The following is a 13,497-nucleotide window of genomic DNA, read 5'->3' as shown; positions in this document are numbered from 1 at the left end:
AGTGGCTGATTGACATGGCTTTGTTGGTGCATATACATGTCTGCATGTGTGTGTGTGTGTGTGTCGTACTGAATAGATGGGAGCTGATGACTGACAGCGACGCGTTTCCAGGTGAATCGGGCCGGCTCTGCGGACGCGGACGATCCGAAAACACAGAGCAACAATGGCGTGGTAGTGTCAGAATTAAGACGCGCACGTAAATAGACAGAACTACGAACTGCTCCAACTAACAACGGACGCAGACGGATAAAATGAGGACGCGGGAGAGAGGCAGCGAGAGCCTGCGTCCGGCGAGCCAGGCTTCTATTCTGATCCGGAGCGTCAGCCGGTGTTCTCTCGCAGCCGGCCCAATCGATGGAGGCGCGCGGCGCCGCGAGACACCTGGAAGCAGAACACAGCCGGGCGCGAACGAGACGAAACTCGCCACCACCTCCAAAGACCGGTCAACATGTGCAACACAAAAGAGGGGGAGGAGACCCCCCCCCCCTCGTTTGTATAAATATACATCGGGCCTGATGTGAATCCAAATGAAAGAGATCATGGTTAGTCTTTGGCGAGCAGCGCCATGTGATATTGGCACCGAATCGACCCTTTTACTTACTCGCCGCTCCCCCCTCGTCCAATCAGATCACAGTTGTGTTCATATCAGCGAAACAAGCAGCCTGCACGCATTTGAATCGCTTAAAGAGCCGGTTACGCGCCCGCCGTTGCAGGGGTCTCCAACACTAAGCCAGAACATTCGCACTCAATCAGGATAATTGGGATGTTTAATAATGTTTAATTTAATCTAGCTCCTCAATAGCGGCGTGTGTGGGCAGATATAAACAATGCAGATCGGCGAACCCAGGCGCCCACGCGTTCGCATGTGCTGTGCAGCGGCGTGAACCCCGGCAGATGAACCGAATGGAAAATATCAATATCATCAAAATGTCTGGGGGCTCCGTGCGGCACCTCGCATGCAGATCTTCCGCAGAACCGCACAGCATTCGAAAGCCTTGAAAACAACTGCGTTGAATGGACGGACTGTGTCCGAGCGCCGAGTTGAAAGCTGGTTCTGATTAGCGGTAACACAAAAAAGCCCAGAGATGTTATGTGTAATGTAATCTGCAGGCTGTGTCAGACCGCTAGCTCGGTGCCTACGCCGTGGAAGACCCCAGACATGCAAAACAAAGGGGGCTCTGTTCTGGCTACCAGCACCTTTTTCACATGCACGCGTCATGTACATGCTGCCTTCTCAACATCTGACCATTAATAAGGTCCTACTGCAGCTCTGCTCCCATGGAGAAGGCACCATAAAGATCACTCTGCCTCATTCACAGATTACACATAATATATGTGGTGATGTATTTGATATTAGTCCCCATTTTATTCCCCACCAGCCCCTAATTTGTCTGATTTACCGGCACTTCAGAAGCAAACCATATGTCACAAGCCACGGCGCAGCTAATGTGTACAATTAGGCGCCGATAAAGCCACCGCTGAGTCACGGGCTCGGCTTGAAGCGGCAGTTATGCATTTTGTATGAAGCGCGGTGCGAATGCAGATGCTACGTGAGCGTTGGCTGCGAGGCCTTCGCCGTTTGACCTCCTCACGCCGTTCAGCGGGTCGACCATCTGAAACAGTCAGCGATCATTCAATGGATCCTTATTCACAACGAGTCCTTTTATCGTTTTTTTTGTGAAACATTCCTCTCCGTGTGTTCACTTTTAAAGCATTTATGCGCTCCCCTTCCCTTTTTTTCCCCTGTATTTCAAATTAAATCTGCCGCATTAAGGGATCCCAAACCAAACCTCTGCTGCCGGGGGACGGCGCCTAAGCCGCCGTTTGACGGCGCTGACGGAGCATCAACCGCGACTGGCATGTTTTGAAAAGCCCAAATTGCCTCATCCACTAAGAAGGTATTTGTTGACACAACACTGGAACCTGTGGAGGGCGGCGATGATTGACACGTGACCGGGAGGGGGGGGGTTCTACAAAGCCGGACGTTTACGTCAATTAGCGCACGCGCGTGTACGGAGGCAAAGTGACATAATTAGGGCAGAACAGGAAACGCGGCGAGCGACGATGGACCTCGGAGTCTGTGATGTGTGATATAAGTAGACAATAAGCTGCTACGGCTCCTACTCGACCCCTCATTATAGTCACTCAATCCCAGCATCAAAGGGAAGCCAACCTTATGGCTGCAGTGCGTGTTTGTGAGCGTTTATGGGCATATATGTGTGTGGGTGGAGGTTATGAGTGTACATATTATGGGTTTATGGGCACATGCATATGTTTGTCAATGATTGCAAGGCCCAGGTCAGGTTTTACACCCCGAGAGTCAGCGCATTTTTGGCGCGTGAGGACATCTTGGCTGCTTTCCTTCACGTCTTCAAAGGCCCATTTTGAGGTGGTTAAAATGTGGCTGTGGTTTCATGTTATAATTAGGTTCATTGTAAAGGGCCAGTTCATATAATTACGCGCTAATTCATGCCTCGTGAATTAGGGTCATGGCGCACGTTTCAAAGGCGAACGTCTGGAGTCCAGACAAAAAGAATGCGCCGCTATTAGAGAGGAATAAAACGCGTTTGTGTTTGTGTGTGAACAGACAGCTCGTATGTGAGCGAAACAGCTGAGGACGTCTACTCACACATGAATTATGAATACGTTTGTGTCAGGGACTGCGCGGCTTGCTAGCACGGTGCGTTCGCGCGTCCTCAGCCTTCCGTCTGCGCCCCCCTGACTTTCCGACAGTCTTTGGCGAGGTGCTGACTGACGAGGAGCCCGCGCCGCCGCGCTTTGTCACAACACGGAGGCCGCGCTGCCGGATCAACAAATCTTGGAGCACCGAACTCTGCCATATGTCCGGCCATGTGTTCACGCGGACCAGCTGGGAGCACTCAGCATCGGGCCTGTCTAACTCGCCGACTGTGTGACTGGGGCTTTAACGCAGCACGCCGGGACCGCGGAGTGATGAAATGCTGCCGCTGGTTGTAAGTGACTTGTCTTGACTCAGTGGGCTGACGTGCTGCTCACACTGTCAGGGCTCATGATTCAAAAATAGGGTATATTAATATGCTTTTGAGACCTCTTTTGCAGGTATAATTTACCTAATGAGGCATTTAATATTTATGCACAGGCTTCTATTTGATGCTACTGTAATGAATGAGAATTTGCAAGAGACAAATGCTTTAGAGATCAAATAATGCATCTGCTGTCAAAACCTATTGATATAGCCATAGAACAATTACATAGTCCCACAGTGCACAATGTAATCTGGAGATTAATGAAGTGACCAAACCTTCTGAGTTTAAGTATGAAAAGCTGATCTTGACTAAACCAGATCTTTCCTAATTCCCACACAGAGTCAATAAAGAGGTTTGAGTGTGTGTTTAATGTTAAGTTTATCCCAGTCGGGCTTATATTGCACCTCCGTGCCTTGACTGCAGGGCTGTTTAAATCAAAGCGCTCTATTTTAAGCTGCAGCAGACGAGTAACTCGACAACTCCTCGGACGGTTTCCGCACACGAGTGGGGGGTTTTCACAGAAACCGGGCTTACCTGGCTCGGTGACCGAAACTCTTGGTTACTGTCATTCAGGTACATGTTGTCACCATCAAACTGTGGACAGAAACAGAAAGGAACAATTTAATATTAGATGCAGGTGGAGTTTTTTGGGGGGCACTAGGGAGGAGGTGTGAAGAGGAAAAGCTCTTTACGGGTGGCCTGAAGTGTGAGACTAATGACTTTGTCACTTTGGTTAAACCTCGCGGTGGCGCGGCGGCGCGGGTAATTACTGTTCGTCAGCGGGCCGGTAATTAGGCTGCATGAGCACAGTGACGCGACAGGGCTTTCCCCCCGTGGGCTCCGCTGTGCGTCTGACGGAGTGCGAAGCAGCCTGCGAGCGCATACAGTAGGGAAGTGTGTGCGCCGCGGCGAGGGCACGCAAGCCGGAGCTAATCAGGCATTTAAAGATCACTTGCTGCGAGTGCCAAAACACTGTTTGACACCGGGTTAAGACTCACACAACAGCAAATGACCCCTGACCCCCTGTGGGGCTGTGAAACAACTCCGGGTCACCAGTTGAGTGCCGCGTGCAACTCGCTAGCTCTGAAGTCTAGCGCGTTGGTAACCTAAATCCCTGAAGGATTCCCCACTGAGGTCAGCTTTGAGTGGGCTAAAAAGAAAGAAAGAAACAACACAGATCCTGCTTTTTTTCCCAGTGTAGCTCCAGAGAAAATGAGATTTTGCTCCGCTAAGAGCTCAGTGCCTGAACCTGTGCACTGTCAAGGTGACTGAGAAACCGCTACCATGTTAAAAAGAGCTGTATTGTGAAAATGCCCTTGGCTTCCAGAGGCATCAAGCTTTGTCATACTGCGCTTACAAAAAATGGAACAAATCTGGACTGGGCTGGATAATAACGCTCAACACACACACAGACACACACAGACACACACACACACACACACACACACACACACACACACACACACACACACACACACACACACACACACACACACACACACACACACACACACACACACGGAGCTTTACACAGAAACCAAACATGTCAAATAAAGCCCACTTTCTGTTTGCTCAGTGAGGTCATTCTTTGTGATACCAATGCTCCGAAAGCTCCGGGAATGACAGCGGAGACAACATGATCAAACTAGACAGCATTCCATGTCAAATTCCACAGATGTGGAGATACGGAGGGGGCTTTTCCTCGCGGGGTGGTCTGCCCCACGCCCGCGGAGAAAGCCGCGCAAGGCTCCGAAGATAAACACGTCGAATGCGAGAGGATACAAATTGATGGGAAGATATACCTGCTCAAAACAAAACCCCAACCAGGTGGACTAATGGACGGAAATGGGCCCGAATTCCTGGGGGGCGAAACCCAATATCTTCATCGGTGGACGGGAAAAAAGTCGAAGGAGCTAAACGAGCAGATGAGTGGCGAGAAAGAGAAATTACTGTACATTACTGCAGGAGGAATGAGCGGATGCCTGAGGGCAACGCTTGGTTAACGATGCGCATCACGAAAGCCCGCGTGAGGATTCGCTTGGTTATTCTAATGATTACATTTACATTCAGCCCCATAGGCAAACATGAAACCGAGACGAGCGCCGCGCACACACACGCGCGCGTGCGCGAGATTACGGCGCAAGCTTCACAGCAACGACGACACGTTGCTCCCAAGTGACACCGAACGCTGACTAATTGTCCGTCTTCTCGTCCTAAAGAAGGAGACGCTCGCGACGCTAATGACCCGCGGTGGCATCCATCACCTGACAGAGGGAGTGAGTGTAGCTCAGCGAGAGGGGCCAAAGTGATGCTGACCTCCGTGACCTTTGCGCAATAAACTCCCGGCTCCTCACATGAAAGGCCTCTTGTCCTCGCCTAACTGAGCAATTTCATTCCATTGAAATCCACTTTGCTATCGCTGGCGACGCGGAGCCATTTGGACGGCTCCGCCACGATAAGAAGGGAGCGACTACAGCTGCTGAATAACATCATGTGCATCCACGAAAACGCAATCTTGGTTTTAACGTGGAACCCGTTCGCTTCAAAGCCTCATTGTCGTATCTTTCTGTTCTCAAGCCGGACAATGCTCCTTTTCACCAGTTACATTTGTGATATAATAATCCCCAAAAAGGCCAAGCGCGTGCCTACAAAGGTCAGCCATTTTGTGCTTCAACATGGCTGCCCATATATTGCGACGTAAAGCTGTTTCCCCTTGCTCTTCTCTCATGGTTCTCCTTTGCACTGCCTCGCTCTCCCACTTAAAATGCCAATTTATCCTCGGCTCAATGCTATCAGCTCTGCCATTACTCCACATTTGCTGCAGAAATCAGCTTTCTCTCTCGCTCCCTCGCCCCGCTCTTTCTTTCCTGTCTGGTCGTTTCTCTGCGTTCTCATCATCCTCACCTTTCTCTGTATTACAAACCACCTTTTATTTCTTCCATCGCCCTCCTTCCCTCTCTTCCTTCAGCAGGGCCTCGGCGTCGCTTTCTCATCGGAAGTCTAATTGGGCATTCTGCCTGAGACAAGGGCCTCATTAAGCAGTAATTACACACATGTTGTTTTCGGCAAACATCTCTATTTGAATTGCTTTGCATGGTAATTGTTCAGCAGGGACCACTGCTCATGATGTTTCCCTCTGTGACACATGTGGTGCTGGGAGAGAGGAATAAAAACAGGAGGAGGATGGAGAGAGAGGAGAGGGAGGAGGGACGAGAGAATGGGAACAGGGAAAAATAATAATAGGTTGAGGTAGAGAGACAAATTGAGAAAATAAAGAATGCATACATGAGAAGGAAGACGGAAGGGATGAAGGTGATGCTGTGACAGTAAATGGAAAAAGACAATGAATAAATGACAAAGGGAAAGGTAGACAGATTGAGTGCAAAAAGAAAATGAGATGGCGAGAGAATGAGAAAGATGCAGCGAGGGAACAAATGAGGAAGAACAGTGAAGCAAAGACAGCGACAGAGAAAGAGAGAGAGAGAGAGAAACAGAGACAGAGAGAGCGTCCCAGAAGTAGGTCAGGCCTTGCTATCATTGACAAAGCTGAGCGTTCAAAAATAATGAAGCCACAAGGTGGAAGTAATGCTAACTAGCATATCCAGGGAAAACATGTAATATTTACACAGTGTTAATGGTGCAATACATAGCTGGGCTCTTTTCATCTCGCTGTGCACCAGTAAGACGGCTGATGGCACGATTGGAGGAGAAATTACAGACTCCACTGAAGACTGTGGGTTTTTTTTCTTCCTTTTTTTTTGATTGATGGACAATTTGTATAAGCTCCTCATAAAGCTCTGTGGCAACATCTGTTTGTGAAGGGGGCAGGGAGCAACTGCTTGAAAACGTCACAACTGTCCGGCAATCTGAGAAAAACAGGTCTTAATGATTAATAAAATGAAAGCTGAACTTGGTCGTTTAATATTATACAGTTTAATGTTTATCTAAAATTTATCATTAGAAAATTAGATTTTATTTAAACATAACAAAAATCTAATCATGACTATTCAAGTACCAGAAAGTAGTTTAAGATTCACCTTGAGCGAATGATTTATTTGCTGCCCATAAGTTAATACATGAACATTAAAATATATAAATAATACACAGTCAAAATGGAGGTTTGGTCATTTGGCTGCACTATCATGTCATATACTCCATCATAATACGCCATATGTCACACAGCAAGTGAGACGAGTCAAGAGAAGCGTTTTCCACCGTTCAAGCAGACCACTGCAACGCGAACACGTAACAACAAACTTCGAGAACTTCTGAATGTATAAAAGGGAATCTATAAGCAGAATGTGTAATACGTGCGACTTTAAAAGCCTTTGCCAGTATGCCAAGTCTCTAAAAATAATTCTCTCACCGAGCGGAATTAATAAGCCCAGAACAGTACACAGCCATTCTGTGAAGAAAGGGGTGTGGTGGTGCTGGTGGGGGGACTCATGCAATATGTATGTCTGTTTGAGCACCCTTCTTCCTCATCTTCCCCCTCTTCTCTTTATTTCTTTCTTTACATCTCTCTCTCCCTCATCCTTGGCTCAATTAAGCTGTGGGAGAGACCTAACAAACCTCGACCTGAGACAATGTGCCACTGAATTTTGATGTTGCCCAACTTGTCACGCTGGTTCAAAGCCAGACGAGAGGACGAGGGAGAGAGAAAGGGGAGAGAGAGAGAGAGAGAGAGAGAGAGAGGGCGAGAGAGGCAGACACAGTCAGCAAACAAATGTATAGGTGCCATTAAAAAGGAAAAAAAGAGTAAAAAGAAAGAAAGAAAGAAAGAAAGAAAGAAAGAAAGAAAGAAAGAAAGAAAGAAAAAAAGAAAGAAAGAAAGAAAGAAAGAAAGAAAGAAAGAAAGAAAGAAAGAAAGAAAGAAAGAAAGAAAGAAAGAAAGAAAGAAAGAAAGAAAGCTACAGTAGAATGTGAGTGTGAGTTGCATACAGAGAGACACTACAGTAACAATTCTGGTGTTTCACCACGCCCCAAGCAAACAATGAACATAGGCAAACAATGAGCATGGCACACACACATGCACACAAACACACACAAACACACAGACACAGACACACTAGCAAAGCCCATAAAAAGCACAGCCTGTGGCCATGGCGACACATGCTCTGTTGTCGTTAGATAAGGGAAACAGGGCCTCTTCCTGGGTGTGAGAGTCTGATCCTACACTAAAGCTACACACACACACACACACACACACAACACACACACACAAACCCCACGTGCACGCTCGTCTACAGCGACGCTGAGGTCACATCCACCAGCGCCGATGCGTCTTATGTGTCCTCACCTTTATCTGCTGCATGGTTCATTTTCATATGCAAAACCTAGGCCGTGTTTATCTGGACACTGCGCTCCGGTCAGGGGACCGTAAAGATGGCACCTTCTGATACACGCAGCCACTTCCCATATGTCAGTGGGATCCTGGTGGAATTCTGTGTGGAGCTGGCTGGCCTCCTGCCATCCTAGACAGCACTATAGAAACATGAATCACGCGCTTCCTCTTAGGAGTCTGAAATGACAGTTTGCATTAGCTCGCCTGCTCATGTTAATAAAATGTTTTGCTGAGTCCATTAACTCACGTCTAATGAGCAACGGCGCTGTTATTTTATCCTGATTTGGTCTGAAGTGAAACTATACAGTCAACGTACAGTATCCGCACAGACAAAAGGCTGACACAGTTTTAAAGGAAGAAACACGGGCTCCGACCGCTTCCGACTCCACCTATAGCTAGTGATGAACCAAAAAAGCCCAACAGCTCATTCATCCATTTTCTGTAGCGCTGAAGCAACCACAAAAGAGAACCAACAGTCAACAGCCGAAGTGGTGAGAGATGGGAGCGGAGGTTCAGGAGAAAGGCTGTGTGTGTGTGTCTATAATCACACAATGAGGTGAAGGGCTGCTTGCAACTTCCTGCTTTTCTGCACCAACGCCACACAAAGTCACAAACATAAACAGACTGATTAAGACATTAAGAGCCTTTCCCAACTCTTTTGCTTTCGAGTCGTGATGAAAAGTAATAGCGGGACTCTGGATTCAAGCCCGTGTGCACCTGAGGGTAGCGCCGGAAAAACAAGTCAGACCAAAGTGCCACCCACGCGGCCTCCCCCACCCTGCGCGCCCGCTAGCCTAGCATCACACAGGGCTAGCGACTAGCAGCTAGCCGCGGCAGGTGCAGCTGCGTTCCCACCGCTCCGACACGCAGCATCGGGGCCGAGGGCGCGCGCGGTACTGTACGCGTGTCCATACGGTGCGCACACGTGTCTGAGCGCCTCTATGTCGGTGAGGTTTCTCTGGTAGCAAGAGAGGATGCAGCGCGCAAGCCACTTTTAACTGACTGGGGGTAAACAGCTACGAGAGGAGATAAAGGGCAAAGTGAATGTCACGTTACCCCGGCCCTTTGCCTCTGCTCACCGCAGCATCAGATAACTGCAACAGGAAAAAAAACTCTGGTTTCCTCTAGCATATAATTGGTTATCTTATTGCAATCTATTGCTCTTCTGCCTCTGCACGGAGTAAAGTATGAAAGAGCAAAAGTGGAAGAAGAAAAGGGTGAAGTTTGACTGTTCAGACGGTGGCGAAGATAAATCGTTACCAGCAGAGAAGTTATGTGACATGTGTTTTTTCTTGGGTTGGGAAAGAGGCGAATGATGGCTGGGTCTTTACATGCATCAGCATCAGAGTGGCATCCGTCCTAATACGCGGTTATAGAATGCAGTTATTGTAGAAGTCAACAGCTCTACATTATCAACAATAGTCCAATATATTAGATAGATTAGAACCAAGTGTTGTGACAGCGTCTCAGCATCTCCGTGTGCTAGCAAAAACAAAGCTAGCTCCTACTTTGGTCATTTGCTCTACCGCATTAATTATTTGCCTACAATCCTTTTGGTGAAAGGTCGTTCGAGCCGTCGAGGTGCTTTGGTTTAACAGGTGCCCACACAGCGTCGGCTGACACAATAGCTACAGGGGTGTGTTTCACACCTTTGCACGTTTTCACACATACACCAAGTTTCTGTAATTAGGAAATTCCTGACATCTTCAGCAGGTTCCTCTAAGTGACCGTGCCTTCAAAAGCAAATGCATGCAACTATCAGTGCTGCATAAATAAGTGAAATAATAATAACAACACATTCTGCTTTTTATGTGGTTGTGCATATTCAGTGCAGCATGATGATAATGTATTTTCTCCCCGATAAGATATTTAATTGCAACTTCAGTTTCTCTTTTTCACACTAAAAAACACCAACAGCCCCAGGTACATCTCTCTGAATCAATTGGCTGGCAAACAAAGAAACCCGGGCCTTAGTTACTGTATCTCACCACAGCAGTGGGCAGCCTTTTCCTAGCTGGACTGATGCCTGGAGGGGGGGCAGTGTGGAGCCTAACCCCTTGTTCACCCACACTGTACTGGGCCTGTGGTTAGAGAGAGATATAGCAGGGAGAAAAAGAGAACAGACAGAGAAGACAAAAGTGGGGAAGGAAATGAGACGGCAGGGCTTTAGTTTGCGAGGTACAAGCAGGGCATTTGTAAAGGCACATGTCAAGGGCCCACCCCCACGCCCTCCCTCCGGACCTCCTTCCATCCTCCCCTGGTTCCTCTGCTCTTCCCCCTCATGCCCGGCGAACGCGTGCAGGGGGAGGAGTAATGACATGAGACTTACACAGTGACTCTAAGCAGCACCATGCTAGGGAAAGAATGGAGGTTAATGAGCTGACATCCCCTCCACCCCGAACACGCCTCCTCCCCATGCCTACCTCCCCCTCTCCCTTACACACACTGACAAGCATATACACAAACCCCCAACAAGAGAAGCTGGCGCAGAGCCAGGAATCTGGAATATCATGGAGCACCGAGTGGATTTACACAGTCTCCGCGTACAGTGCATAAAGCTGGGAGCAGTGCTGGGTTTAGGAGCGACTGTGAGCGGAATCTGATATAACCTACATTCTAAGTAGGACCTGCAAACATCTGCTGGTGCAATCAAAAGCACGCAACGCGGCAAAGCTGAATAAAACACGCCGACCTAAAAGCTGAAACGCTCATTCCTCGCGGACGGGGAGGTGCCGAGAGGTGAAGCTGACCAGCTCATGACCTGTCGACGTGTTCTGTCAGTAAGCGAAGCGCGGAGGACGTGGAACTTCCAACGCTGGTGACGCTAGCTGGCAAATAGTAGAAACATCAAAGTCATATGGGTCCATCCCCTGGGGACCAAGACTGTGTCAACTGAGTACATTAACCGTTTCACACTGGGCCATCATCATCATTCACACAGGCTTTTGGACTGACTCAGACACCCAGCACCTTAACAAAGACTACACAACTGTTGACTTGTTGAGGACAAACAGCCCCTGTACCCAGACCACACACCACCAGCTAAACACATCACACTATTATAGCACCCTCAGCCTTGAGAATAACCAGTGAAGCTTCAGATGCTCCCCCATTTCTTGGTTATCACGTGGTCATATGTGGGCGTATAAGATGTTAAATAAACCTCAACGGAAAACCAACAAGTACAGGTGAGAGTATTTAACAGATAACACCTCCTGTGAGCTGAAGTAAAGGCAAGAGAATTAAAAAAAACAATCTGAGAGGTAAAAACCAGTGAGGTTGACAAAAAAAAAAACATTAGAAAACCTTTTAGGAGATACAATTGTGGCCGTGTGAAATCATACGTGAGCAAACACACACACGTGTGCAACACCTACGAACCGCTCGCACCGCTGCAATCTACGCGTTTAGCGAAAAATAAAATGTCAATAAAAAAAACTTGTCATTTGGTAAATGAAGCTCAAAAGCTCACAACCACAACTGATAATGGCAGCGCGTAACACTTTAACAGAGCCTGAAAACAATGGACGACGGACGGCGCGTCATTAGCAGCCATTGTGAATCTTTCCAGTGAGTAATTTGTGGCAAGGCTTGTGCATTTTTAATATTCTTAAACTGAAGTGCCCCAAAAAACACAAACTCCATAAAATAATAACAGGCTTTTCACCTTAGCACTATCCGAGCCTCTCAATTATTCACCACTAATGAATCGCCCCGGGTAACATTCTCCCTAATACAATATCAACCATCCCACAGAGGCTGAATCAGCTCGCTCAAACGCTTAAATACATTTTCTCCGTTCTACTCGTGGCCCCTAGAACGAAAGAAACAAGGATGAACACGCTCCTTTGCCCCCTTTTGCACACAGCCTTAAATAACGACTCTGAACTGATGAAGCATTATCTGTGGAAGTCCACTACGATGTTAATGACGGTCCCTCGCTGGATCTGTAGTTGGGCCCAACGCAGGTACGTAACACCTCTAGGTAGAAGGCACAATAGTAACGTGCAAATAATGAAGTTTCCACGTTATTCTACACACAAACAGTCTGTTTAACAGTGACATATGGAAAAACGTCTCAGAAGACTGTAGAATAACCTTCAGCGTAAACCCGTCACCTAAATAGATGTAAATAGATTCCACCATCTGTTAGCTTCATCTATAGGTAACACTAGGAGAAAGGTGTGCAGATGAGTGTTCCTCTGCTTTTTTTATCGGTTTCAAGGTAAGGAAACGTAAACTAGTTGTCTATATTATTTACTGTATTTACTGTATCATTCATTATTTTAGGGGAATCGAGCTGAGTTCAGACCTATGCTTGGGGTCAGCACTGCCGTCTCCTTCCACTCTGAAGGTATTTCGCAACCGTGAACCATCCATCGTGCGACAGAACAGCTGAGGCTCCGCCAGCTTTAGACCACTCCACGCTTGTAATCATCGCTCTTCGGCTATAGCTACATCAGAGAAAAATTAAAGCGCAAAGGATCCAGTTCCTAGACAGCTGGTAGCTGTAAATTCCTATCAGGGAACGGAAAACAGAGCGAGCGAGAGGGAGTTTGAAGGAAAACATATACTATTTTCATTTCTACTGCTTTAGGGATTAAGGCTCAGGGCTCCAGAAAAAAACTGAATTAAAATAATCCACCATTTGCATGTTTTATCTCACAAAGGAGGCTCACATAGACACACGAGCACACCAACCCCCACTCGCCCTACCTCCCTCATCTCCTCTGCCCCCTCCCCCATCCTGGGTGAGCGCACACACACACACTGATACACACATGCACACGTAGGCATGTCACACGCATGCACACTGCCATCATTAAACACACACACAGGAGCGTGCACACAAGCATCCAGATCAACCTGCTGCCATCTGCTCCATGTGCTTTGTACAATCCTCGCAGAATACATTATTCACTACAATACATCACATCACATTCCCTCAATGTCATAGCCTTGCGCTGGAGAGGAGTGAGAGAGCGGAGAGTGGAGAGCAGCGTGGCCATTGTGCTCTAAGGAGAGAGAGCTAGAGAGAGAGAGAGAGAGAGAGAGAGAGAGAGCTTTGGCCTGTTACATGTCACAGCGGTAGAGAGAATTAAAGACAGTTTGATTTGGCTTTTAGGTGAAACGAGATGGCCAGAAAAA

At 47.7% G+C, this 13,497-nt stretch overlaps 1 protein-coding gene across 3 annotated transcripts in view; it reads right to left on the bottom strand.

The window, feature by feature from the left end:
• The window catches only part of LOC114858569 (thymocyte selection-associated high mobility group box protein TOX-like), a 53,778-nt gene that overhangs the window by 21,496 nt on the left and 18,785 nt on the right, over positions 1–13,497 (bottom strand). For 2 of the 3 annotated variants that reach the window (XM_029155960.3, XM_055510388.1), the window contains exon 2: positions 3,540–3,599. In XM_029155960.3, the coding sequence (XP_029011793.1) occupies positions 3,540–3,599 (60 nt within the window). Of the gene's footprint in view, positions 1–3,539; positions 3,600–10,337; positions 10,431–13,497 lie in introns of all 3 variants that reach the window. The other variant, XM_029155959.3, reaches the window with a different exon arrangement.

Source organism: Betta splendens, chromosome 7 (genome assembly GCF_900634795.4).
Source record: "Betta splendens chromosome 7, fBetSpl5.4, whole genome shotgun sequence".
Classification (NCBI taxonomy): domain Eukaryota; kingdom Metazoa; phylum Chordata; class Actinopteri; order Anabantiformes; family Osphronemidae; genus Betta; species Betta splendens.
The sequence above is the reverse complement of the archived record's forward strand: the minus strand, read 5'-3'. Positions and strand labels throughout refer to the sequence as shown.